At 48.2% G+C, this 24,054-nt stretch overlaps 12 protein-coding genes across 12 annotated transcripts; 6 read left to right on the top strand and 6 right to left on the bottom strand.

Moving 5' to 3' along the window:
- Window positions 1-905: 905 nt before the first annotated feature.
- On the top strand, window positions 906-3,697 carry N7478_005588 (UBA/TS-N domain protein; the record flags this gene model as incomplete). Its single annotated transcript, XM_056921802.1, has 2 exons — window positions 906-3,518; window positions 3,596-3,697. 2 exons carry the CDS (start codon window positions 906-908, stop codon window positions 3,695-3,697), a joined length of 2,715 nt encoding a protein of 904 aa, XP_056779839.1.
- Window positions 3,698-4,074: 377 nt separating this feature from the next.
- Window positions 4,075-5,532, bottom strand: trm61 (tRNA 1-methyladenosine methyltransferase subunit GCD14; the record flags this gene model as incomplete). Its single annotated transcript, XM_056921803.1, has 1 exon — window positions 4,075-5,532. The coding sequence occupies one exon, from the start codon at window positions 5,530-5,532 to the stop codon at window positions 4,075-4,077; it is 1,458 nt and encodes a 485-aa protein (XP_056779840.1).
- Window positions 5,533-6,498: 966 nt separating this feature from the next.
- N7478_005590 (ATP-binding protein) lies at window positions 6,499-8,274 on the top strand (the record flags this gene model as incomplete). Its single annotated transcript, XM_056921804.1, has 3 exons — window positions 6,499-6,518; window positions 7,260-7,989; window positions 8,044-8,274. 3 exons carry the CDS (start codon window positions 6,499-6,501, stop codon window positions 8,272-8,274), a joined length of 981 nt encoding a protein of 326 aa, XP_056779841.1.
- Window positions 8,275-9,516: 1,242 nt separating this feature from the next.
- On the top strand, window positions 9,517-10,859 carry N7478_005591 (PQ-loop repeat-containing protein; the record flags this gene model as incomplete). Its single annotated transcript, XM_056921805.1, has 2 exons — window positions 9,517-9,572; window positions 9,737-10,859. 2 exons carry the CDS (start codon window positions 9,517-9,519, stop codon window positions 10,857-10,859), a joined length of 1,179 nt encoding a protein of 392 aa, XP_056779842.1.
- A 519-nt stretch (window positions 10,860-11,378) lies between these two features.
- On the bottom strand, window positions 11,379-12,302 carry N7478_005592 (type 1 glutamine amidotransferase; the record flags this gene model as incomplete). The annotated part of the gene is made up of 1 exon (XM_056921806.1): window positions 11,379-12,302. One exon carries the CDS (start codon window positions 12,300-12,302, stop codon window positions 11,379-11,381), a length of 924 nt encoding a protein of 307 aa, XP_056779843.1.
- Window positions 12,303-13,282: 980 nt separating this feature from the next.
- N7478_005593 (co-chaperone SGT1) lies at window positions 13,283-14,727 on the bottom strand (the record flags this gene model as incomplete). Its single annotated transcript, XM_056921807.1, has 2 exons — window positions 13,283-13,837; window positions 13,909-14,727. The coding sequence occupies 2 exons, from the start codon at window positions 14,725-14,727 to the stop codon at window positions 13,283-13,285; spliced, it is 1,374 nt and encodes a 457-aa protein (XP_056779844.1).
- A 443-nt stretch (window positions 14,728-15,170) lies between these two features.
- On the bottom strand, window positions 15,171-17,535 carry N7478_005594 (terpene cyclase/mutase family protein; the record flags this gene model as incomplete). Its single annotated transcript, XM_056921808.1, has 4 exons — window positions 15,171-15,261; window positions 15,321-16,766; window positions 16,817-17,280; window positions 17,332-17,535. 4 exons carry the CDS (start codon window positions 17,533-17,535, stop codon window positions 15,171-15,173), a joined length of 2,205 nt encoding a protein of 734 aa, XP_056779845.1.
- Window positions 17,536-18,117: 582 nt separating this feature from the next.
- N7478_005595 (uncharacterized protein) lies at window positions 18,118-18,525 on the top strand (the record flags this gene model as incomplete). Its single annotated transcript, XM_056921809.1, has 1 exon — window positions 18,118-18,525. One exon carries the CDS (start codon window positions 18,118-18,120, stop codon window positions 18,523-18,525), a length of 408 nt encoding a protein of 135 aa, XP_056779846.1.
- Window positions 18,526-19,037: 512 nt separating this feature from the next.
- On the top strand, window positions 19,038-19,677 carry N7478_005596 (uncharacterized protein; the record flags this gene model as incomplete). Its single annotated transcript, XM_056921810.1, has 2 exons — window positions 19,038-19,063; window positions 19,281-19,677. 2 exons carry the CDS (start codon window positions 19,038-19,040, stop codon window positions 19,675-19,677), a joined length of 423 nt encoding a protein of 140 aa, XP_056779847.1.
- Window positions 19,678-19,967: 290 nt separating this feature from the next.
- On the bottom strand, window positions 19,968-20,533 carry N7478_005597 (E2 ubiquitin-conjugating protein UBC7; the record flags this gene model as incomplete). Its single annotated transcript, XM_056921811.1, has 2 exons — window positions 19,968-20,221; window positions 20,284-20,533. The coding sequence occupies 2 exons, from the start codon at window positions 20,531-20,533 to the stop codon at window positions 19,968-19,970; spliced, it is 504 nt and encodes a 167-aa protein (XP_056779848.1).
- A 570-nt stretch (window positions 20,534-21,103) lies between these two features.
- N7478_005598 (scramblase family protein) lies at window positions 21,104-22,858 on the bottom strand (the record flags this gene model as incomplete). The annotated part of the gene is made up of 3 exons (XM_056921812.1): window positions 21,104-22,216; window positions 22,268-22,439; window positions 22,500-22,858. 3 exons carry the CDS (start codon window positions 22,856-22,858, stop codon window positions 21,104-21,106), a joined length of 1,644 nt encoding a protein of 547 aa, XP_056779849.1.
- Window positions 22,859-23,407: 549 nt separating this feature from the next.
- N7478_005599 (SR protein-specific kinase Dsk1) lies at window positions 23,408-23,899 on the top strand (the record flags this gene model as incomplete). Its single annotated transcript, XM_056921813.1, has 1 exon — window positions 23,408-23,899. The coding sequence occupies one exon, from the start codon at window positions 23,408-23,410 to the stop codon at window positions 23,897-23,899; it is 492 nt and encodes a 163-aa protein (XP_056779850.1).
- Between the last annotated feature and the right edge of the window lie 155 nt (window positions 23,900-24,054).

Consider the following 24,054-nt stretch of genomic DNA (forward strand, 5'->3'; position numbering starts at 1 on the left):
TGTTGATATATCATGATTCATTCTATATTCCACGTAAATACATTGAACCTGACTCAAGTGACGGGATCACCGTTGACCTTCCAGATTTATATTCATCCCAATAGTATCTAGACCAACGCCAAACCTGAATCTATTATCTCGCTTGCATTTATATTAAATACTTCTATACTGATGCGAAGTTTACGAAGGTTCCAAAGAATGGATAGCGATGCCCCTCAATCTGCTTACATACAGCAGTATGTATGTGCATTCATATATACATACTGCTGAAGTGCCAGCACTTTGAAATCCAAGGGCATTTCCGCGATCATACACATATAGATGTACCATGTATGACATATATTAACCTAAAATACACGCTCATAAAACTTCAAGTTACTGAGAAAGTGTTCTTTCTTTTATCAACTGGACCACATCCATGATGGCTATACTTCTCCACGACTCCATACATAGACGGTCGGGCACGTGACCTCAATTGCACATCATAGAGTGTATTAACCACGATATTCCAAAGCTGCATCATCACTGAATAAGAACATGAACTTCAGAGGAAAGATACCATCTTTGAAGTCACATTCGACATATTAATCCATGGTAAGAAAGGCATAAAACATATTCGCAAGGTAAAGCATTTAAACATTTGAATGGATTAACACACTTGAAACATCCCTATTGGCTGCCAAGGACTGCACGGGTCCAGTTGATCCGACACCCCACATCTACAGGGGCTGAGGTTGACGATGGAATGAAGCTTGTTTAAATCAAACATCCAATTCTCTCAGGTATGACCAGAATGCCTTCTGTGCCTTTTCCAAGCCTTCAAACGCCGCCCAGTTGTTAACATACGGAATCAATCAGAACTCTCCTACTTCCGACCATCGGCTACGGGCATTGCTCTGCCCGCCATGGATGACCTCAACGGGCTGAGTTGGTCTTCCAACTCAAATGCTCCCGCCAACAAGCCTCCTCCTATGTCCTCGGGCCTCTTATTCCCCAATACACGACAAACAAACTCTGGCAGATCGACCCCCCTGTCTGTGGCCTCGAACCGATCCAATTCCCCATCGAAACCCGCCGCCACCTCCACCGGAGATAGCTTCGCGAATTTGGTCTCGTTCGGTCCCGCCTCCTCAAACAAGAACCTCTCCCTCCTAGAACAACAGAAGCAATTAGAAGCGGAGAAAGCCAACAAAGAGGCTGAAAGACGAAGCCGATTCGAATCGCAGTATGGTGGCCAGAACTCCCAGTTCTGGGATAACCTTGAACAAGGCCGTACTGGAAGCCCCGCCGTCGGAGTGTCGTCGCAGACGGTCGCATCACCCGCCGACGAAGATGATTTGCTGGATGCTTTCAATGCGAAAGCGCCCGTGGATGCCTCCACGAATTTCCCGATCCCTAGCGCCTCCCCGTCGCCTGGACTAGTTGCAACGCCTCCACAAAGAGCGACTAGTGGGGGGATACAAATGCAAGATAACACCGGTGGAATGGACGCTTTTGATAACGATGATGACCCCTTTGGACTCAGCGAAGTCAAGCCCAAGCCCCCAGCTCGCCCTATACAATCAATGCAAGACGATGACGACGACTTCCTGGGATTATTGGGGAAACCTGTGTCGGAAATGCCACGTCAACCAGTGGCGGCTGAACGAAGAGCGTCTCCCATTCGCGACCGTGATGAATCCGACTCATCGCCCATGCCTTCAAACGAGGTCGACCGAGCTATTGCAGAGTTGGTTGACATGGGATTCCCTGCCGAAAAGGCACGCCAAGCTCTAAGAACTACATCATCTGGCACTGATGTACAGGCCGCAGTGAGTTGGCTCCTTACGACAGCACATGCCGAAGCCCGACAAAAGTCTCAGGGTCAATCTCCAGCCAATGATCCACCGGAGCGAAATCAAAGCCGCAACCGCAATGGACCCTCTTGGATGAACGAAGGAAGATCACAGAATGGTCGGTCGCGGGAGGACAGCCGCAGCCCAGCTGTTGGTGAAAGAGACCCAGCCCAAATTGCATCCCAATTTGGCAACAACTTTTTGAAAACTGCAGGCTCGTTATGGAAAACAGGGAGCAAAAAGTTCCAACAAGCTGTCAATGAATTCAATGTGGAGCATGATCCCAGCCAGCCTAAGTGGATGAGAGATGCATCTAGTCCTCGTGAGGAGTCAATTTCTCAGCCACAACCCACCCGAAGAGAGAATGGAACAGGTCAGCCGCAAGGGTCAAGCGCTCCAGCACTCACAGATGAGGCATTACTTCTAGATTCAGGAGATTCACGCCCTCGTAAACCACCACGGCCATCACAACCCGCCTCCGCTCCTCGTGATCGACGCCCCCAGCCATCTTTCCCATCTGGCCAGTCGATGCAGCAGCAGCAACCGCCGGCGCCCCATTTTCTTCAAAGACCCTCACGTCCAAGTTCTCAAGAACCCAAATCCCGGCTTAACCGATTTGCGGCAGAAGAGCAGTCTGCACAAGCATATGTCAGCCCGGCTAGACGCAAGCGGCCCCAGCCCGAAGTCAAGCCAGCAGCGCCAGCGCCAGAGCCTGAGGTCGATCTATTCAATTCTCCCCTTCCTTCATCCAAACCCCCTCAACCGACGCCCCGACCTCAAGCTACGCCCTCTCCTGGACACTCAACCTCTATTCCTGTACGGCCCAAAGCTCCACCACGCGCCGCCCCTCCAGTTTCTCCGCAAGCTCTCCAATCTACTCACCGCCACCGTGAAAAGGCAGCAGAGGCATACAAGCGGGGAGACTATGCAGCTGCACACGCAAGCTTCTCGACAGCCCTTGGCATGCTTCCAGATAAGCATCCAATCACCATCATGATCCGCAGTAACCGTGCAATGACTGCGCTGAAGACCGGTGAACCTAAGACTGCAATTGATGACGCCGACATCATCTTGAACCTAATCGGTCCCTCGAAGGGCGAGGATGAAACGATCGAATTAGGAAATGGCGAAGCCGCCAAGCCAATGAAAGATTTTTTCGGCAAGGCTCTTATGCGGAAGGCCGAGGCTCTAGAACAGCTCGAGCGCTGGTCTGATGCTGCACATGCGTGGAAGCTAGCAGTAGAGTCTGGCCATGGTGGAAGCACCAGTATCCAGGGCCGGAACCGCTGCGAAAAAGTCGCTGGGATCAGCAAGCCGCCCTCTAAACCGGCTGCGCCCGCCAAGAAGAGACCTGTGCCTGTGCCTAAGAAAGCCTCTGCGCTGTCCGATCTTGGAGGCTCGAGCTCTGGGCAAGACTCGGTGGCTGTTTCGCGTCTTCGTGAGGCTAACCAAGCCGCCGAACGTGCCGATCAGGAGAAGTTTGCTCTCACAGACAGTGTCGATGGAAGAATATCGACATGGAAGAACGGAAAGCAAGATAACTTGCGTGCACTGTTAGGGAGTTTGGACACAGTACTATGGCCCGAGGCTGGCTGGAAGAAGGTCGGCTTGGCAGAGCTAGTACTGCCCAATAAGGTGAAGATCCATTATATGAAAGGTATTTCGAAGGTGCATCCTGACAAGGTAAGTCTTGCGTCATATTCCATATATGCCCCTGGGCCTTTGAACACACTTCTAAATACGGACTGGCTATATCTTAGATATCTACTACTGCCACGACAGAACAACGCATGATTGCGGGTGCTGTGTTTGGAACATTGAACGAAGCTTGGGATAAGTTCAGAGTCGAGAACAATATCTAAGCTTCAACTTGTTTTTTGTTATGTATTTTCACTTGACATAGTGGTGGCTGCTTTGTCACATAGCATGGTCATCTTATCAATTCCCCCGGTGTTCCATTTACAGCATGCATTGACTGAGCAATGAGACTACGACCTAAACCTTCATATACATACATATACATAGACACGTTTTTTCAGGATTGAACTGCCTCTATTATGCTTATATGAACGCTTTCAAATAGTTTTTTAAAGCTTGTATCCACGTAGAAGAATGCTCGATTGTAATAAGGCTGCCATGCTCGGGCTCAAGAGGGAAACATCAAAATTATTCAAGACAGGTAAATGCTTAATGGTACATTATACAGATATATGCATTATTGTTGAAACAAAGGCAATTTTCATGATGCCTCAACACTGCCCTCAGGGGCCTGTTGTTCAGACGCTTTCTTTGCTTTCTCCGCCTGCTCAAACTTCGCCTTCGACTCTCTCTTTATCTGCTTTTTACTTTTTCCACCCTGCTCTTCATCTTCAATCTTGGTAGGTGGGTATTGCTGGCGACACTTTTGTTCAGCCTCCTCAGACCATTCCCTCGGAAGCATAGCAAAGACCAAATATGAAGTATGAGTCTTGATGTCAGGCTCAGAGCGGTGCACCAAGCGACCCAAGCTATATGAAGGAGCAGCTGGCTTCTCCCTTAAGGAATCAGGTATGGTGAATGTATCATCCTGTCCAATCGACTCTTCGGTACCATTCCTGACCTTTGCCGCCGTGCGAGAGACCTTAGCGCGCTGCTCATCCACCCAAAGCTTATCAGCGGCTTCCTCGACGGTCGTAGGGAAAACAGTTGCGCCTCGAATACCAGTCGCATCCAGACCGATACGTTCCCTTCTCACATCAATGCGACGACACTGGACCTCGACCATCGAGATATTCAACCATGACAGTTTGCGCAATGTGCGGATAGTTCGCTCCACTTGCTCGAGACAAGGCGAGAATGTACAGATATGTGCTGTTGTGGAGGGGTCGAGTGGTGATTCGCCTATTTCAGGCTTACGGACAAGGTGCTTCAATGCAAGCCAGGGCGCAGGGAGATCCAAGAAGATCGCATTGGCCTTTGGTGATTGTCCTGTTTTGGGATCACCAACGTTAAATGCATCCTGGTAGACATCACGATGTGTAACCTGTACGAGACCATCTAGTCCATGCTCCGAAATCTCCTCACGAACGCGACCTGCGCGCTGCTCGTGAAACTCAAAACTACACACTTTGCCCAGTCGCTGCTTCTTCGTTTGCGGTTCACCGGGGTATCCGTTGAATACGGCGCGAACAGCGGCATGTGTAAATGAGCCACTGCCAGCGCCAGCTTCGATAATTGTATCACCGGGACGCACACGGAGTCGGTGCAGAATATAGCTGTAGTCCGGGGCATAGACGACCTGGGTTCGGTGGGGAAGGGACAGCGTCCAAGATTCGGGGGTAGGGTACATCATATGTAAGAAACCGCTCGCAGCAGCGACGGGTGTCTTGGCGGAGGGTGCGTCTTCTTCTGCGCCGGTTGTTGTAGCGCCTGATTCATCCAAGTCGTCGGCCTTGCGTTTAGCTGGGTTTCCTCTGCGGCCGCGGGAACCTGTGTCGACTTTTGAAGCTGCGATTTGAGAACCCCATGGCCGATTGATCATGGTGCTATGCGGGAATGATCCGAAGCGAGTGTTGGCGACTTTTCCTTCTTTATAACCCATATTATCTTCGTCATAGTCGCGGAGGATCGTCGGAAGGGCTTGATCGCGACGAAGATGGAGCAGCGTGATGTCGTTTGGCTGCGCGGTAGTCCCTGGGGTGAGGAAAGGGGACGGCATTTTGTGGCGAGGTAAGCTTATACAGCTTAGTATACTGTGATTGAAAACAGGGATCGACCCTGAGCTTTTGGAGGAGTTTATACTTCAAGACTGCTCAAGAAGCTTTCGTAACTTTTTTGGAGAAAAAGACTGATTGGCATTTCCTATCTTGGACGATAGGGCATAGGGCTTATATAATCCGGTGATCTACGTCGTCCATTGCTGTTGCCTCATCTTATCCGGCTTCAAACCCCTGCAAGAATTGGGCAAGACAGAACAAGGTTAATAAGGTATGACATTTGCTGGTTCAAGCTAGACAAATGGCCTCCTTTTTGTCCAATTACAAATTGCAAATTTCAATGTATTTATTTATTTCTGTTTATGTGGCATCACCGAGCTGACAGTCTACGATGTATACATGGATTGATACATTCTTCGTCATGAAAACTGAGAAAGAACCTTGGAAGTACTGGTGGCGTTCTGACACATGATGATTTTGCGACCTTGAACTTTATGGCAGTCAGCCTTGTAATGATGCCTGTTCTTAGTATCCGGGTATGCTGCATGACTGCCTATAGCCCTGGGGTTGCCTGGAGTCTGCCTGGGGATTCTGCATGAAGCGCCTCTTTCAAACGCTATCCGGGCCAAATGGCAAACAAACACTTGGTAGTATATAGCCACTGAAAATCAACCACGTTTACTTCATCTACGTCAAATGCCAAACCTTGGACTCCGACTCCCGTTGCATCCAATTCTATAAACTTAGTCCAAGAAGTGAGCTTTAGTATTATTTAACCATGGAGTTCCCCCAAAAGCAAGCGCTCATTCATACTGGAGGTGTGAGGCGTATTTCAGCTCCAAATATTCTACCCAGCTTTGTTCCCCCCCCGATTACCCGACGAGATGTACTCAAGCTCAAGCGAGTCTAGCCATTTAGGGGACGGTATGTTCTTCTCTAGTGCTGTTCATAGAATAACACTAATCAATATGAGCAGAAGCCAACTCGAGTGACTTTACGGAGTATGCCCCTGTGGGGTCTATTTGCGAGATCCACAAGCTCTATCAAAGCGATCGCGATTGTTCGTCTTGGGTGAAAGAGCCCCCCAAAGACCTCCCTCCACCCTCAGAGACCTCCGAGTCTAACTAATATGCTCTGGTTGCTCGACACAAGCGCTGCTACGATGGGCGCCGGAACCTCAAGCTCCAATCCATCATTGTGCAAAGCAACCACCTAAAAGAATTCCTCGCCGGGGTGTTTGAAGGATTCAGTGGCTTGACACTGACCTTGAATCGTGTGAAGTTCTGCGAACCCCAGGCCATTTGTACAGCGTTGGGAACGACTGCTCAAGGCACGTAGTGGGGTCACAGATCCTGAGATCAAAGCACACGTTGACCTGCTTTATAACCTCTTAAAAGAAGAGCTGGGGAGCATTATTGCTCAGAAGAAGGATCTTCTCAAGAACGGAGTCATTGCTTATGAATCTCTGGATCTCATCTTTGAGTCTGGGGATCTAATTTTCAGTATTGTTGACGGACGCCCCCGAGCCTTCATTTTCAAGAGCGGTGGTTTTGAGGATGGCGCATATCCCTCGGCATTCTATATGACATGCGAATACATCGATTTGAGTGGTAAAAAATTTGGCTACAAGTCGACGGCCATTAAGATTCCCTTCCTTCGAGGGGACTCTTGCCGTCACCTCGCTCCCGGCATTTCCTTTTGCTTATCACAAGGACCAGTCTACGAACAGGGCGGAATTTATTGCCCGCGGAGACCTATGGGAAAGTTACAAGGGATATCATTACAAACAATACGATGGTCCTATATCTGTTGACTACCTATACAACCCAGTGGAGCTTCATCTCAAAGGTCGCATTGTCATTGACGCGGAATCATACAACAAGCTCAAGGGTCCATCAACGAGTGGTGTTACGTTTGATTTATGCGAGGAACTTGATGATGAGAAACGCATGCTTGCTACATCCACTCTTCTGGGATATGCACTCAAGGACAAGAGGTGGGCCACATTTCAGCTCGACGGCGTGAAGGATATCGTGTGGGATAACCGGGCCTTCGATTCCCTGGTCCTACCTCATTCAGACCAAAACATGAAAAAGCTCATCCTTGCTGTTACTCGATCTCAATCTAAAGGCGGTGACTCCTTTGATGATGTTATCACGGGCAAGGGCCGCGGTATGATATTGTTTCTCAGAGGTCCTCCTGGTGTCGGGAAGACTCTGACGGCGGAGAGCGTTGCTGAAGTGATGCGAGTCCCCCTTTACGTTTCAAGTGCGGCTGATCTTGGAGCAACTGCTAGTGCACTTGAAAGAAAGATGAAAGATACACTAGAATTGATCCCGAGAGGGGGTGCCGTTCTTCTACTTGATGAGGCGGACGTTTTCATGGAAGCCCGTGATAGCACCGACCTTCGTAGAAACGAACTGGTTGCTATCTTCCTACGGCTTCTGGAAAACTACGAGGTATGTTTTCACGACATGGCATCTTGTGGACACGAATACTGATTTATAAAACAGGGTATCATGTTCCTCACTACGAACCGCGCCGAAAATATTGACCCGGCCTTTGAATCTAGAATCCACGTGACGATCCGTTTCCCGCAGTTGAATCATGTCTCTCGGCGCCAGATATGGAAACAGTTTATTGGGCAGGCAAATATGGCGAGATTCAGTGATGACGAATTGGAGCGAATCTCGGAGGTGAACTTGAATGGTCGACAGATCAAGAATGTCATTCGTACAGCATAACTGCTTGCTCAAGATGAAGAATCCCCTCTGAATTTTGAGTATGTAGAGACGGTCTTGAATTTGCGGGTACCTGGAGATGGTAATCTTTCAGCCATTTCATAATAGGTGAAAAGAAAGATATGGATTTATAGCTGATTTGCTTGGAATGCAGGGAACGTACTCCGCTAAATTGCTCTAATCAATAGTATTTATTTTTCACTCAAATTCAATTCATTGTCTGGATGTATCCAATTAAATTATCGCAAAGAGACCATTAAGAAGACTTGAGTTGAACAATAGGCCTGCGTATTGGTGCCTGCATTCAGTCAGCTGAGCTCACGACGTGCATGCATCATTTCACGCGCGCGACATGACACTTATTTTGACATCAGCATGACTTGGCTCTTCCAGAATGTCAGCCAGCGCAGTTGGTGTGGTGACGCTTGCTGAACTCATGCGCCATCATCGTGAGATTTTGGTACACCCACCTATATGGATCCCTCGGCATCTAGAAATGACGGGATGGCTATTTGAACTACACAAACTTTAGCGGTCTTCGTTGGTACAAGTTTATGCAGGTGTAAAAAATGCCCCCCGTGGTCTATGAGATAAGAATGAGTCACTAACTGACTACCCAGGACCTCGGGAGCTTCTATAAGACTAATCGCCAATAAGATCTAGATTTTCGTTCATGCATGACAGTGGTAAGCACCAGATCGCTTTCGCTCGGGATTACATTGGAGAAAGGCAAACAAAGCTCACGCAGATATGAAGTTTATACCTTGATAGAAAACCATTCTTCCTACTTACATAAAATATAGGCCATCAATATGCTTTGCAGCTTTCAACCACAACAACCTTGGAACCTCGAGATGATTATGAATGCTTCAATGTAAATCGCCAACTTGAAACCATGTGTACCTTTAATGGCTGCATAGTCTTGGAAATCATTCCGAACTATTTTTTAAACCACCTGAACAATGAAGGTCGTGTAAATCCTAGGGTTTGATGTTGAAACTTTCCAAGATATAGATGAAGCACCACGTGACCGTCCGACGTCATTAGCAATTTTTCCCGCGAATTTCTCCAACTTTTCGTTTTAACTTCAATTGACGTATTTTGAATTGTACAAAGCTGCAATATTCAATACAGTGGATCCAAGGATCTTTGTGCTGTTATCTTTATCGCATTGACCTCGATGTGCCTTCTGCATCAACGCGGGTTCGTGTTACTCTAATCTGAATTCGATATCCGACTTGCGCCATGTTTCCTTCACAGGCAGCCAATTTGAACATTGAAGCCCTGAGTGGCATCTGTGGGTAAGATAATCACTTCCTTGAGTTACATGTTGCTTCAATAGGGCTGCTCTATCGTTATTTTTGTATTTTGCATCTGTATCCCTTGCTGTACATGCATGTCATCAATTATCGAATTTGATCTGCAAGACCCCACATATGAAAGACCAAGATCTAACAAATCATAGCTCCATATCTCTTGCTTGTTGGGTAGTAGTATTCTCTCCACAAATCATTGAGAACTTCAAGCGCGGCTCTGCAGATGGCCTCTCACTTCTTTTCCTCATTGTTTGGTTAGCTGGCGATGTCTTCAATATCCTCGGTGCCGTCCTACAGGGCGTGTTGCCAACAATGATCATTCTAGCAGTATATTATACCCTGGCAGACATCGTTTTGTTAGGCCAGTGCTTTTATTATCGAGGTTTCAACATTCGTGAAGAATTTTCTTCCTCTCCGACTCCAGAACCATCTGCGTCCAGTGCGCTGGGAATCGAGGGTGACGAATCAGCCTCAACACCAACTGAGAACTCGGCGTTGCTGCCAAAATCGAATGGATATGGCAACATCGACCACGACTATTCTTCAGCTGATAGCAATGGCCAACCGTCTCGTGGGGAAACACGCCCGACTTCATCCGGTCAAGGACGACGTCATTCCGCAACCTCATTTCGGCATATCTTACACAGCTCGGTTGATGGAACGCATTTATCCCCAGCAACTCCATTCATTGATACAAATATGAGTGCGGCTCGAGCTCGCCGCCGTCGCCGCCGTATCTCTACTATTAAAGAAATCTTATTCAACATCACCGCCATTGCCCTCGTCTGTACTGCAGGTGTTGTAGGCTGGTGCTTTAGCCCAAGCTCAAAGAAATCAAGCTCAGAGCCAGAACCTCTCACTATGGATACACTAGGCCAAGTCTTTGGGTATCTCTGCGCCGTCCTGTACCTAGGTTCTCGACTCCCCCAGCTTCTATTGAATTTCCGCCGCAAGTCGACTGACGGTGTATCTCTGCTGTTCTTCTTGTTCGCCTGCATTGGAAACTTGACATACGTCTTATCTATTTTGGCATATTCACCTGTTTGTCGTGGAGATCTATCAATCGCAGATAACGTGGGTGCTTTCTCCCACCGCCATGCTAAATGTGGTTCTGGTGAAGCTTCAGCTTTGTACGGGCGATACGTGTTGGTGAACCTTTCGTGGCTTATTGGCAGCTTTGGAACATTGTTATTGGATATGGCAATCTTTGTGCAGTTCTTCTTATATCGCGATGATTCAAAGGGCACTGACGAAGAACACGTTGATCAATAATTGTTGAGGATGTACATATATGATTATATTAACAGGAGCTTCATAGCGCCATGACTCAGACTGATTTGCAGAAGCACGGATTCGATTTTATATGAAGTTATAGAAATTCAACGGGTCGAATCTTCTATGGGGAACTTAGGAAAGTCCGCACGTACATGGAGAAGATATGAACTATAGACGTTATGTACGATATATTAAAGTTGTGAGAGGTCGATTGAAAACGCTCTGGAACGGGCTGGTGTACAAGTTCAAATCGGTCAGAAGTCCGAGTCGGCGCATCGTTGATAATAGGAAGCTTGCATGTACTGAGTGGCGCACTGAGTGCTCTCAAGTGAAAGTGAACCCTCGAACACTAGTAGGTAGAAGGTCAATCGAGAAAATACGAATAGGTACTTGGAGAAAAATTTGAAGCACCAACAATTACCACTAATTCCAGGCCATGATTTCCGCGTTTTTCGAAATATTATTGAACTTAAGAGGTCTATAGTATAAACTTTTATTTAGATACACATTTAACTGTCATTGCAGATCAGCCAAGAAGGACACAACAGCCGATGCAAAAGCCTTAGCATCATCAGCCCGATCCTCCAAGTCAGGCCCAACCTGCTCCAAGAATAGTGCCAGCTTCGACTCCTTCCATCCCATAGTAGGTGCAGACTCCACACACATCTTCTGCATGCCAAAGGCATCCATCTCATAATGTCCCTGGACCGACAAGACACGTCCAGGGTTATAAAGTCCCTGAATGGGACAGATAGGGGTACTTCCAATATTAATCCAAGGGGCGGGGAGCGAAACAGGAGGGGACTCGCTCAGGGTGACGGGCGTTCCCTTCTCAACCGCCATCACACGGTCACCGTGGAACATCTGAATACGCAGCTGGCCACCGGGGAGAGATCCCAAAGCAGATGGGAAAGACTGCACAAATTTATCGTTTAAATCGACGGTGTAAATGCCGACTTCTCTACCGAGCGGGCATTTTTCAACATAAACGTCGCGGACGGTGTCCTCGGGGTCCCGGACGAGAGCGTGAGAAATCATCTGGTGCCCGAAGCAAGTACCCAATAAGCGGACTTCAGGGTAGTCCGCGTAAACCTTTTTGACAAATCGTTCGAGAAGCTGCATCCAAGGGGACTCAGGCATTTCGTAAACGCCGGGTGAACCACCTGTGATCAGGATTGCGTCGATGGGATTAAGTACAGGCCATTCATTTTGGGCGGCACCGCGCAGAAGATGGAAGTCGGGGTAGTGACCACCGCGGATATCGAAGGCAGTGACATTAATATTGAGGGCATCATCGTTATCCAGACGTGTGTCATTGAGGTGAGCTGCTGTCTCGCGCAGAATGTCACGGAAATGAGCGCTGCAGAGTCCGCGAGCCTCGTAGAGTTTGCGAGCCGGGATATCGACATCCAGAACGGCAATGTGAATGTTTCGGACCATTGCGTTGATAATATAAGTCCCTTTTATTTAAATTTTGAATCAAGTTGGTGGGAGAAATTGTTTAAGTTGGTTGTTGTTTTGATGCTGACATGGCCATGCGAGGATGGCCCTGAAATAAGACGGCCATCGACTCCAAGACACCATCGGAAGTATTTGCTAAAATCTTCAGGCTACGTAAAGCCAATAACGGATTCGTGTGGTAATAAAAACATCGCCGCGTAAGAGATGGTGCCAAGCATACTCCAAAAGACCCCAACTGGGTCGGGAGCATTAGGTAAAAGTTAGGGTTCGCAAGGACTATGAGCTTAATTTTGAGCCCCACTCTCGGTGAGATGACAAGATTTTCCAAAATCCTTCGACTTTTTATGTACACTAGAAAAGCAAATTTCAAAGTTTGGTCAGCAATTCAAATCGATCAGAGCCTGTCTTACGGTATTAGGCACTAGCGCAACGCATATATGGATATCCCATGACTGTGTTTTGCTACAATCCCCACCCCCGGGGAAAACTTTGTTCAACGAAACCCCGGGTTAGATACGTAATAGGCTTTAGCCGGCCAATGAACATTGACATATCTAGTTTTTATTTGTAGCGTTGAATATCTTTGACTTTTAGTGGTTGATCCAAATGGCGTGCCAAAGGAACGTGGTCAATCAAGATGGGTATGAGAGCCTTGGGAGAAAATCCCCATGGGGCGTAAGGTCGAAGATAACTCGAAAGCAAGAGGAGGGCCCAAGAGAAACAATTGCATAATGACTATGCCCTATAGTTACACTTTGGAATGAGTGGCGTAAGAAATTAAAATGTGAACAGCATGGCCTATGATTTAATCTTGAAACAGGTAGCTCCTAAAGATGAATGTTCATGTATTCATTTCTTCGTCCATTGCATGATGTGCTCAGCAAAGATATTCAAGGAAAAGCAGATATTGCCGAACGTAACGATGTAGCAAAAATAAATAGATAAATAAGCCACTATATTTACCCTTGATTTGGAGGGTAGACCTCGGTCTTCTTAGTGCCAATCTCGCCCCAATTAGTACTCAACGACGTACCCTCACTTTCGACGTAACTCTTAATCATAGCACGCCGTGTGTCAGGATCAGCATCGGAATAAAGCTTTTTGAAGAAACCATCCACAGCGTCGCCACCAAAATCCGAGTCTACAGAAGCATCAGACTCATCACCATCATCCTTATTTTTCTTATCTTTGGACTCCTTGGACTTCTTGGCTGTTAGTGAAGTGGCAACTTTGTCCCAGTCTTTCGCACCATGGCGGGATGATGTTGGGTAGGCTGGACCAGAAGCCGGTGCTGTTGAGGTGTTTGGGGCTGCGGGCCGATCTGCCAATTTTGTAGCATTGACAGATCCTTCAAGAGCACTCCATTTTTGGCCTGGTGTTTGTTTGTTCAGGGTGATCTCAATTTTGGTGCCCATTACCGCAATCTTGGAGGCCGCTGTGTTGATGGATGCATAGAGGGGATCAAGGGTGAAATCATATTCAGAGCCTGATGGAAGAGGAAATTGGAGGGATACCTATCATCGGTTAATCTACGTCTCTCGTCCCTAGTACAGATGACAAAATGAATTTGGGACAGGGTACTCACCGATTCATCTTTCAATTCCGATTCAACCTTATCCTTCGGGACATTTTTCACGTAAAGTGTCACGACAACGGAGTCCTGAGACTGGTACCACTCATGTCGCACCTTCTCTGGGGCCGCCACGGCCACAGGAGCAGCAGGCTTCTGATCCACCGCACCATTTGTCTGAGCTTCCTTGGGGGCAACAGCGCCTTCAGAAGCAGACTGACCAGCCATAACTGACTGCTCACTATCAGGTCCCGCCGAATTTCCAGCCTTAAGTCTCAGCCACTCAGCCTTCAACTCCTTTTCGGTGGGGACACGAGTGCCCGTAGGAAACTCATCAACAGACACGGTCCTCCTCTCGTCACCCTCAGGGAGCTCCTCCAGCTTCCGGCGAACCTTCATCATAAATATTGGGAGCTGAGCAGTAAAGCCATCTTTCTTTTGACCAGAGCCTCCCGTAGCTTTGGCAAACTTCTCCATTTTGTCTGCACCTGAATCCTCGGGTGCTATCTTAGCTTCAATTTGCTCAAATATATAATGAGCGTCACCGTAGCGCTCAAGCTGGAAGAGCGTTATGCCCCGACGCATCTGTGCGGAGAGAATGAGTTCACGCTTTTGGCGCTCACGGGCCAGGAAAAGGGCGGTTTCCGCATCTTGCAGTGCGGCCGTGCGATTGGGGCCGCCGTCGGCGGGCTTCAAACGTGAATAGGCGGTGGAACGTTGTATATAGTAGGATGGTGCGCGTGGTAGCTCGGACAGAGCACGTGTGAAATGCTGTATCGCGAGGGGTGCGTTCGATTCAAGAAGGGCTTTCTCGCCCTGGGATGCCGAGTTCATGATGGTGGTAGGTGGGTGGCGGGACAAAAAGAGTTAAGGAAAGAAGTGTCGATTATATATCGCTACCAGCCCTCGGTAGGAGGATAGTATTTGAAGTCAAAGAACACAACGAAGAAAAGTAAGGTACAGGCTAGCGGAACTTTCAAGAAAACGGTGAGATGTACCTGACGGTCCCGCACTACGACATGACGGTTCTACAGCTTTCTCCGCCCGCGCTGGAAGCTTCTGATTACATAAAGTGGAGATGCGGCTCTAGGCAAGATAAGGTTTGTACTGATTCGTAGCTATGCGGACTATGCAGATGATCATGATACTTTAGTGAGAACCGAGATTGTATTCTTGACAGTATTTACTAGGCCTTTATGGCCCTTTTATTATTATTATGGTTAAATAGTAAGGGGCGAGACGTGATTCTACCCCCCGGGCGCCCGAAGACGGTGTGTTCACAGCAACTGGTCGTTCCCGAATTTCTTAGCGTATAGGCCAAGAGCACGGATCGGCCAGTAGAATTTGTAGTTAGGGTAAGAAATCATGCTAGAATAAGTCAGTCTGGGATTTAATATTGAAATGCTGAGAAAGGTTCAAGGACTTACCATGACTGATTGAAGACTCCCTCAATAGCCTCTTGCAGCCACTCGCCATTAGCCTGCTGCCGAGACATGAGTAGCTTCATTGCCTTCTCAAGAGGCTCCTTATGAGGGTATCCCGCTTCCATAAGCGCGAGGCATGACCATGCAGTCTGGCACACCTGAGACTTCTCATGTTGTACATAGACATGCTTCTCACTGCTGAGGTATGATTCGCCCCAGCCGCCATCTTCTTTTTGCTTGGACAGCAGGAATTGACAGCCACGGCGAGAGTGAGAACTGGTTTCGTAAGTCTCACCAATGCTAGCCAAACTCTCGAGAGCGAACATTGCAGCATAGGTAAAGCAGATACCCCAAGAGCCGTACCAACTGCCATCAGCGCGCTGAGCACGCTTAATATAGCGAACGGCCTTCTCTTTCACTGTGCGGATTTCGTCCGCGCGATAATCGGGATAAAACTTGCTAAAGAGTGACAGCGCAGTAACCGAAGCAGTGGTGCATTCCGGGTAGTCATAGCTAACCATGATTCCACCAAATACTTCAGCGGCGTTGAGGTACTCAACCTTGGCAGATGCACGACTGGTCTCATATTCCGTGAAGCCACCGCTTGGGTTCTGCATCAGCAGTAGACAGTCTACACTGTCCTTAAGTCGTTCCACGGAAATTAGCTTAGGGAAGTCGTGCATCTCCTGTAGTTGAAGAGTCGATCGAAGACCTTCGGCAGTACAATCACTGACAGTGTATCCTTGAGTCTTAGTACTAAATGGCCAGGCTCCTTTGCGGTGCTGGCGGTAGCACTTTTCCTGGTCTGGCACATTCTCCCGCAGCTGGTGATCCTCAATAAACTCAAGAGCTTTCGTGAGCATGGGTCGCCATTTAGGGTCATCGGCAAGTCCAGCTACTACGACTGCCTGGGTAATGAAGGTGGTGTCCCACACCTGTACACCATTGGTACCGTTGGCTAACATTCCCTCGTTCTTCACCCACATATAATCGTTCAGTCGCTCTCGGTGGCGACGCACCGAATAACTATCAGGGCCATCATGGAGGTAGCAGGCAACCATGTTCATTGGGTTGTTCACAGGTCCCAGTCCAGCATAGTCTGTGTTCTCATCTTCCATGCGAATAAGCTCCCATGTCCATTCCTCAGCTCGTCGAGTAATGGTGTTGAGTCGTAGAAATGGATTCCAGACGCGGACCAGGAGCTCGTTAAGTCCATTGAGAAGCCATGTTTTGGGGTAGTAATTGTCGGCCGGGTGGATAGAGTTGCGGTGTTTGGCAAAATCAATCGTGTCATATGGCTGAGTATATAGTTCTTGCCTCAGTTGCCGGGTCAGGTCATTAAGCGGAAAAGACCATCTCTTGGACCATAGATAAGACATAGGCAGAAAGACCTGGCGCATGTGGATCCACCAGCGCCAAGGAGCAAATGGGACCCAATCGGGGAGAAGCCTAAAACACCAATAAGTAAGATTGTAATGACATGGCCAGCTAAAACATACCAGATCTCGGGGGGAACAGGGTTGACGCCCTCCCAGTCCATCACGCCCAGGATGCTCAGCCAGAACTTAGCCCAGTGGGGTCCATAGACGGCACCTCCGAACTTGTGCAGAAGGCCACGAGCCTTTATCATACGAGGATCGTCCTCATGAGCACCAACCAAGCGCAAAGCAACATAGTTCATGGAAGTACCAAAGCAAGAGCTATGAGCTTCAATGTGCAGACCCCAACCGCCATCGTCTGGGTTTTGACGGGCAAATAGGTAACGCTTGATTTCCGTCGCGTACTCTGGGGGAATAGGGGTATTGGTCACATAGTAGGTGATTAGAATACCTGGAAGAAGAAACATAGGACCACCATACTCGCATGCCCAGTTTCCAGGCTCTAGCTGTAGATGCGAGAAAAACGAAAGTCCATTCTCTGCTGATTGGCGAGGTGTTTTGGCCTCAGGCAAAATTGGAAGACCCTGAGAATTGTTAAAATCTTGCAATTGACATTGAACAACAGGGGCACTTACTGTAGGGAGGCCCATATGATATTTTTCGGCAGTCGACTGCAACCAGGCAGAATTCTCTTCATCCGATTCAAGATAGCGCCATGTCTGGCGTCCTTCTTCATTGACCAACCGCCAGCGGGTGTAGTCGGTTTTTGGGTCGCCATTGTCGTCTGAGCTAAGGTGGCCTTGGGCCCCAGTCCTCCAGGGACCAATGTGTGAAGTCATATCAATTGTTTTAATTCAGCCAGTGAGCTTCTCTGGGTGACAATTGGAGAAGCTTGGAAGTGAAGCTGCCTGCAGGACACCAAGTTGATAAACGATAAGGTGGATCAACTCCGGGGGGTTGCTGAGTCATCGGTCTCAAAGCTTCACGGTACAACGAAGTACAGAGAGGAGGCATAATCATGTGGAAGCGAACTTGATAGTTTCTTTCTTTCTTTTTTTGTGAGAAACAGATTGAATGGATCATCTTATGTTGAGATATCGAGTAAGTAATAATAATATGGTTTAAGTGCTGACTCGTGGGGGCTGATCCCGCTCCATGTAAACCAGATCGGGCAAGTAAATAAACATGCATAATGATCCATGGATTTAGATTCAAAAATGCACTAAATACGTGCACATAAAGAATACACAAAGAGAAGCGAGCAGATCGACGCGGTTCTCACAACTGCCTGATAATAATTGGAAGTGTTATGTAGAACTAACAAGTACTAGTCACGGGCTGGCGCACCTTCCTAAAATCTCACCAACCTTGAACCTCCTCTATCTACCTCCCACCTTGCTCTAGAGCATTTAAATGCTTAGATGGCACTACCATACCCGGCCACACCGGCACACGGCACCGAGGTGACAGGGGAAGCCTCGGTTCGCGCCTATATCGACAACACCCTCTGCGCGTTGTTTCATGAACTATCACTGCCAGCGTCAGTGGGTCGACCGTCGGTCACCCTACGACGCAGGACCAATGCTACGGCATACAGAATCAATTCCGTCACTGGAGCTCTTGAAGCTGTTGGGCCTGAAGCTTCTAACCGCACCTACTATTGGCCAGGAAACTCTGCGTTTGAGGCATGGAGGTTCAGTATGAGCGATCCTTCTGCCAGCTACTTGCTTTACCTCTATTTTTCTGATGCTGTCGCGCGATGTGATCATCGGCTAAAATTGAATACCTCGAATAGCAGTGATAATTCGAATTCTTACTGTGATCGATGAGGCGATGAGGATGGGACAATTTATATCGAAGAGGTAAGGAGGGCTGGTTGCCACATGTGCAGCTAGTATAGCTTCAAATGTCGGCATCGATATGAACCGTTCTGCTCCAGGGATATATATTATATCGACCCAGCATACTTTCGGTCGCAAAGTGTGGTGGATGGCGTTGTGGATGATCTTGCTTATACTATTGGGGTGGAACGAGCAGCTTTCAACGTGGTCAGTTCTCTTCATCTTCAGAACGACGAAGCAATCTAAGTTGAGTGCCAAAAGGAAGCAGCTGGGAAGGGTCTCATCACCGGATCATTCATTTTGAGACAAGAATCACAGGTTGTGCTAGATGCTCGGTCTTCCTCCCAGGTCAGATATGAAATGGTGCTTGCTCTGGACCAAGGGCCAGCGGACCTGACCGAAACAGGATGATCTGATTCCTCGGCTTCAAGACGAGGATGAAATAGATATATCCGGCACCAGATGGATTCTTGTGATTGAAAAAGAGGTAAGAAACCAAAATGACCTATTCCATAGCAAAGCCGCTGTGAGACTAAAGGAAATATAGGCTGTCTTCCATCGACTGGCCAGAAACAATTACCACACAACGGCCCTTGCTGGAAAAGGAATACTTATCACTGTGAGCTTGAGTATGCTACAAAAGTTTGACAAGGTCATTGACAAAACCAGGGAAAAGGTTACCCTGACCTAAACACTCGCGCGTTGGTTCGCCGACTGGTTAGTATTTCATCTGCTGATAACAGGCGCCCATTACCCATTTATGCCCTCGTCGATGGTGATCCGGATGGAATAGCGATCATGTCAACATATAAATATGGATCAATGGCACACTTCCATGAGAACGCACGATTTGTTGTCCCGGGATTACAGTATCTTGGCCTTCGCATTTCAGACGCAGCGATGAACCCTGATATCTTAAATAATGCCAGCCTTCTTACTCTGACCGCTAGGGACCGCCGCAAAGTCGCTTCGATGCTCCAGAATAGCCCGATCTTGGGGGTTGATGGTCCCGAACTTGAGTGGCGTCTGGAGTTGCAGAGCATGCTGATGCTGAATATGAAAGCCGAAATAGAGATATTGTATGAGCAGGACGGTGGCCTGGAAGGGTGGATCGATCGAAGGATGTTCCGACAGGTATGAGTGGCGAATTCTCAGCGGAAAGCCAAAGGCAGAAAAGTATGCATATGATTTACCATATAGAATATATGAACCACTAGGGGTTGATGAAAGATTAATATGATAAATGGATTAAACCACATCGTGATCCGATCTTATTGAAACTGTTGAATGCATATGTAAGCTGTACAGCGAAAACAAAAGAACTCATTGCCAACCAAGCCATGCAAAGAAGAAGAAATAAAAAGCCAAGAACCCATCAACTGACGCCAAGTCATCAAACATGTTCCTCGTCATTATCACCCTGGCGCAGTTCACAATCCCAAGCCCTTACGAACTTCATCGCGAACCTTCCCCTCATACTCAGCTCTTCGATCACGCCACATCTTAGCCGCTTCAACATTGGCAGGGCTCTCGTCGTTCGGCTCGGCAAGCATGCTCATAACGGAGATAAGAATCTTCTCCACGCTCTGGATGGGTGACCAGCGCTCCGAGGCATGTTCATAGTGGTTGGGATCATCGCCGGGAGGGTGCAGGATTGAAATGCATACTGTGCCATTGGGGTAGACTAGATTATTTGAGATCTCGTTAGTAAGTTGAGTCGACGGTATTCGCGACAAAAGGGCATACCATTGGGATGCCACACTCCGCCCCCGACAAACTTCATAGTTGGGGGACTTAAAGGGTAATCCTTTGGGAACTTCAGCTCAGCTGCGAAAACTCCGCCCTCAAAGGGAGTGCCTTCGGGGCCTTGGATCAGAGCTTCCCAGTAGAACATATCATCCTCCGACACCGGGCCGGCAGTGATACCCTCTGGTGGGTTGGTGGAAAGGTTCTTGTATTCATGGAAAAGACGCTTTTGCGCAACAGAGGAGGCCATCTTGTCGGACTGTGGACGAGAGATTCGGAAATTCGTGGTGTGGGGACTTGAGGTGTCGTTGAAAGAAAGTGGGTTGGCTTGGGTTGAGGGGTGGCAAACGGTTTAATTCCGCCCGGGGTACGAGAAGTGGGTGTGCAAATGGAAAAACGGCGACACCCAAGGGTGAAAGAAGGCAATTTTAGGTTATCGCACCAAGAGAGAGAGTATACTATGAGTTAGGGATTAATTGATGAAAACGAAATAAACGCAGGAAACCTTGGAAGTTGGTTGGAGGCTTAACAAGCCTGGTTTTTCCGGGGGACACCGAAGCTTTCCGATTAAGATCAATCTCCAGGTTATCAACACTTGATGTCATACAACCCACGATATGGAGTATATAGGTAACCAAGGCATAGTCTACATGCAGCCACCGTATGACGAATGATAGAAGAAGATATACTCGTGCAAAGATTTCGTCATTAGGACTGAAATAGAATGAAAACATTTCCTTAGTAGGTAGTATACAATGTATGTATTGGACATTAGAAAGCTACAGTATCAGGTATCTATAGTACAGAGTTGGGAATTTTACTAAAACCAATCAGAAAAGTCACTTCCTCCTTCCTCCCCGCCGCCGTTATCTTGCCAAGGGTCCTCTTCACCCCAAACGTCCTCTTGTTGCTGTTCTTGTTCAGGCCATGAGTCTTCGTAGAACCCAGGTTGTCCTGGCGCGCTTTGGTTCATATCAGGCTGTTGTTCAGGATAAGCATCACCTTCCTGTCCACCCGAAATACCGCGCTGCATAGCTTCATATCCAGCCATTGTGCCGGCGCCAGCTGCACCAGCTGCCACACCATCCGCCATCCCACCCATGGCACCAGCTCGACCAACAGCACCCGTAGCAGCTTCGCCTATAGCCCCAGCGGTCCCCGCTGCTCCGGCTTCACCAGCAACACCCCCGACAGCACCACCAGCCGCGCCGCCAGCAGCGCCACCGGCAGCCTCACCTCCCATGCCGGGGAACCATAGGGGCATGAAGCCCATGCCACCTGAACTGCTATGGCGGCTGAAGTAGTCAAAGTCGACAGTGACAGCAGTGGCTAGTATAACTGCGCGTTGATCAAGAGTCATGCCGGTGGGTTGGGGAGTCTCATTATTCGAAGCTTCGGGCCCAAGACCAGCCGAGTCCATCCGCAGCGCATAAACACCCATGTCTGTGAAGATTTCTCGCGCAAAGCCAGAAAAGTCGCGGTTCACAGACCCTATCAGTCTATTTTCGGCCGAGCGTAAATGGAAGTCCCAACTCATGAATGGCTCGTCAACATAAGCGAATTGATTGAATTCGCCCAGGCCCTTGTTAGAGGTCTGAGCGAGCTGCATTTGTTGAGACTTGGAAAGATTCGATTCGGGAAGTGAGAAAGACTCGGTGCCCATGTCGGTCGCTGAATTAGGGGACTGGTGATATGTGAAGAGGTTATATTTTCGTCGTAAAGGTGCCCATTGTGATTGAGCTTCGCCGACTATTCGCATTTCATCAAAGCCTAGAGATGATATGCGGGCCTTGGAGGAGGGCTCAGCTGAAACAAGAGAACCGGGCGTGGTGTTCTGGAGAGCAGCGGAGGAAGAGGAATATGCGGCTGTTGTGACATCGAGAGGATCATATACTTGTATGCGAGAGTTTATCCATGAGAACGGACGATGAAACTGTATATATTAGCAATGAGAAGACGTCCTGGAGATGTATAAAGAGCTTACTCGCAAAACCTCGTTCTCGTGTCGGTCAAATACATGGGTTACGAAGCTTCGGCGAGTGCGAAACATTTGCCGAGCCATTGTATTGGATATTCCTTTCTCTTGCTCAGCCATATATCCGACGTGATTGCCTTGCGCATCCATAATAACGTATTTGTTGGCTTGTTCGAAGCCACTATTCAAACACCGGTGTTAGTATCGAAATGTAGATTCCAACGGAGAAAGGCACACTCACACCATGACAGTCATCATCTCCAATTGTCGCTGGACTACCAGGCCAGAATTTGCCAGTATATTCGTCGCCGGGTGATTCTCTTTGAGCACCGCATTCGGGTCTTCTGGCAGATGCACTGGGGAGAGGAGAGTGTTTTGCGACGGTTCATAGTTGAGGTTCGGGACATCTTGAGGGGTTGATTCTGCGTCTTCTGTGGAATTCGGTGGCTGAGGCGTATTTTGAGTTGGTTGAATTCTTGCGGGCCTGATTATACTACCGCGAGGGCCGGGCTGAGCATTTCTGCTTCTCAAGGTAGAAAGCGCGAGTCGAGCAGGAATTTGGCGCTGGGATAATGGACGGAGTCCTATGCTTCTCCACATTATGGCAAATGATGCCACCGTAGAGAAGAATTGCAGGCTGTTAAGGTGTCTAGGTGGAGTGTAGAAGGATGGAGAAAGGCATTTCGGGGTGAAGTTCTGCTATGACGGATGGCTTGCCGCCGCGGGGTTAATCGGAGATAACTGCTATATACTGCTGGGTAGCTTCTACAAGTCAACCCAGTTAGAAGTCCCATTCTTTACTCAAAGCAGTCAATTTGTCACAACAACAAAAAAAAAGAAATAAATAAATAAATAAAACATTCGCAAGGACAATGTCGTTATTTTCGATCATTTCACAAATTACGACTTCTTAACAGATTCAAAAAATAACCAAAAGAACCCGTATAGAGCTCGGACTAGATGAACAGCCTGGTAGGCCCCATGCACCGCTGCATGCCATAGATCCTATGGGTTTGTACACGCCTGCGAACGAGCTACATGACCCAAAAACCATAATCTAAGACTACGGAACGTCCTTTCTTATGGCACAGACGCCCTCACCAACCCTCTATACCTCAACGCTTTACTCTCCACCAGAGGACTTATTCAATGAACCCATCGATTTATTCCACCGCAGCTGATATATGGACACTAGGTGTCAAATTGTACGAGGTCTTGGGGGAGCGACCAATCTTCGAGACATTTTCCTGTCACCGAGATGATATGTTCGGCGAGATGGTGAACACGCTGGGCGAACCACCCCTAAGATGGTGGAAATTCTTCAAAGAGGATGGGTCACGGATCGCTGACTTCAGCCGTTTCAACACTCCCGCCTTCCGGTGTCTGCCCCAGCGCCCCTGGGAAATGGGCCGTGGCGAGACGGAGCAAACGTGCGAATGGGATGTTGCAGGTGGTGATTTACGTGCGTTGGAGGACATGCTTAGAGCTATGCTGGCGTTTGAGCCTACTGAACGCCCCACGGTGGACCAAATCCTAAAATCCGAGTTCAATGTGGTTAAGTGGCCTTGCCCGCGTGGGAGAGGCAGAAAGCGCGGAAAAGCGCACACTCTACAGACGAAGAGCGTTGAGCCATTATGTTAGAGACTGTTCATCTGATTCAACAATAATCCTCTTTCTAGCCAAACGAGAAAAGCAATCGCTAGGCTTATAGGAAGCTCTAATTGTCCATGGATATTACGACACAAAGATTGGCATAGGACATATAGTAAGGCCTCCAGGGCTAACTTGATCTAGAT

The sequence above is a fragment of the Penicillium angulare genome, assembly GCF_028827245.1.
Source record: "Penicillium angulare strain IBT 27051 chromosome Unknown utg000004l_segment0_segment0, whole genome shotgun sequence".
Classification (NCBI taxonomy): domain Eukaryota; kingdom Fungi; phylum Ascomycota; class Eurotiomycetes; order Eurotiales; family Aspergillaceae; genus Penicillium; species Penicillium angulare.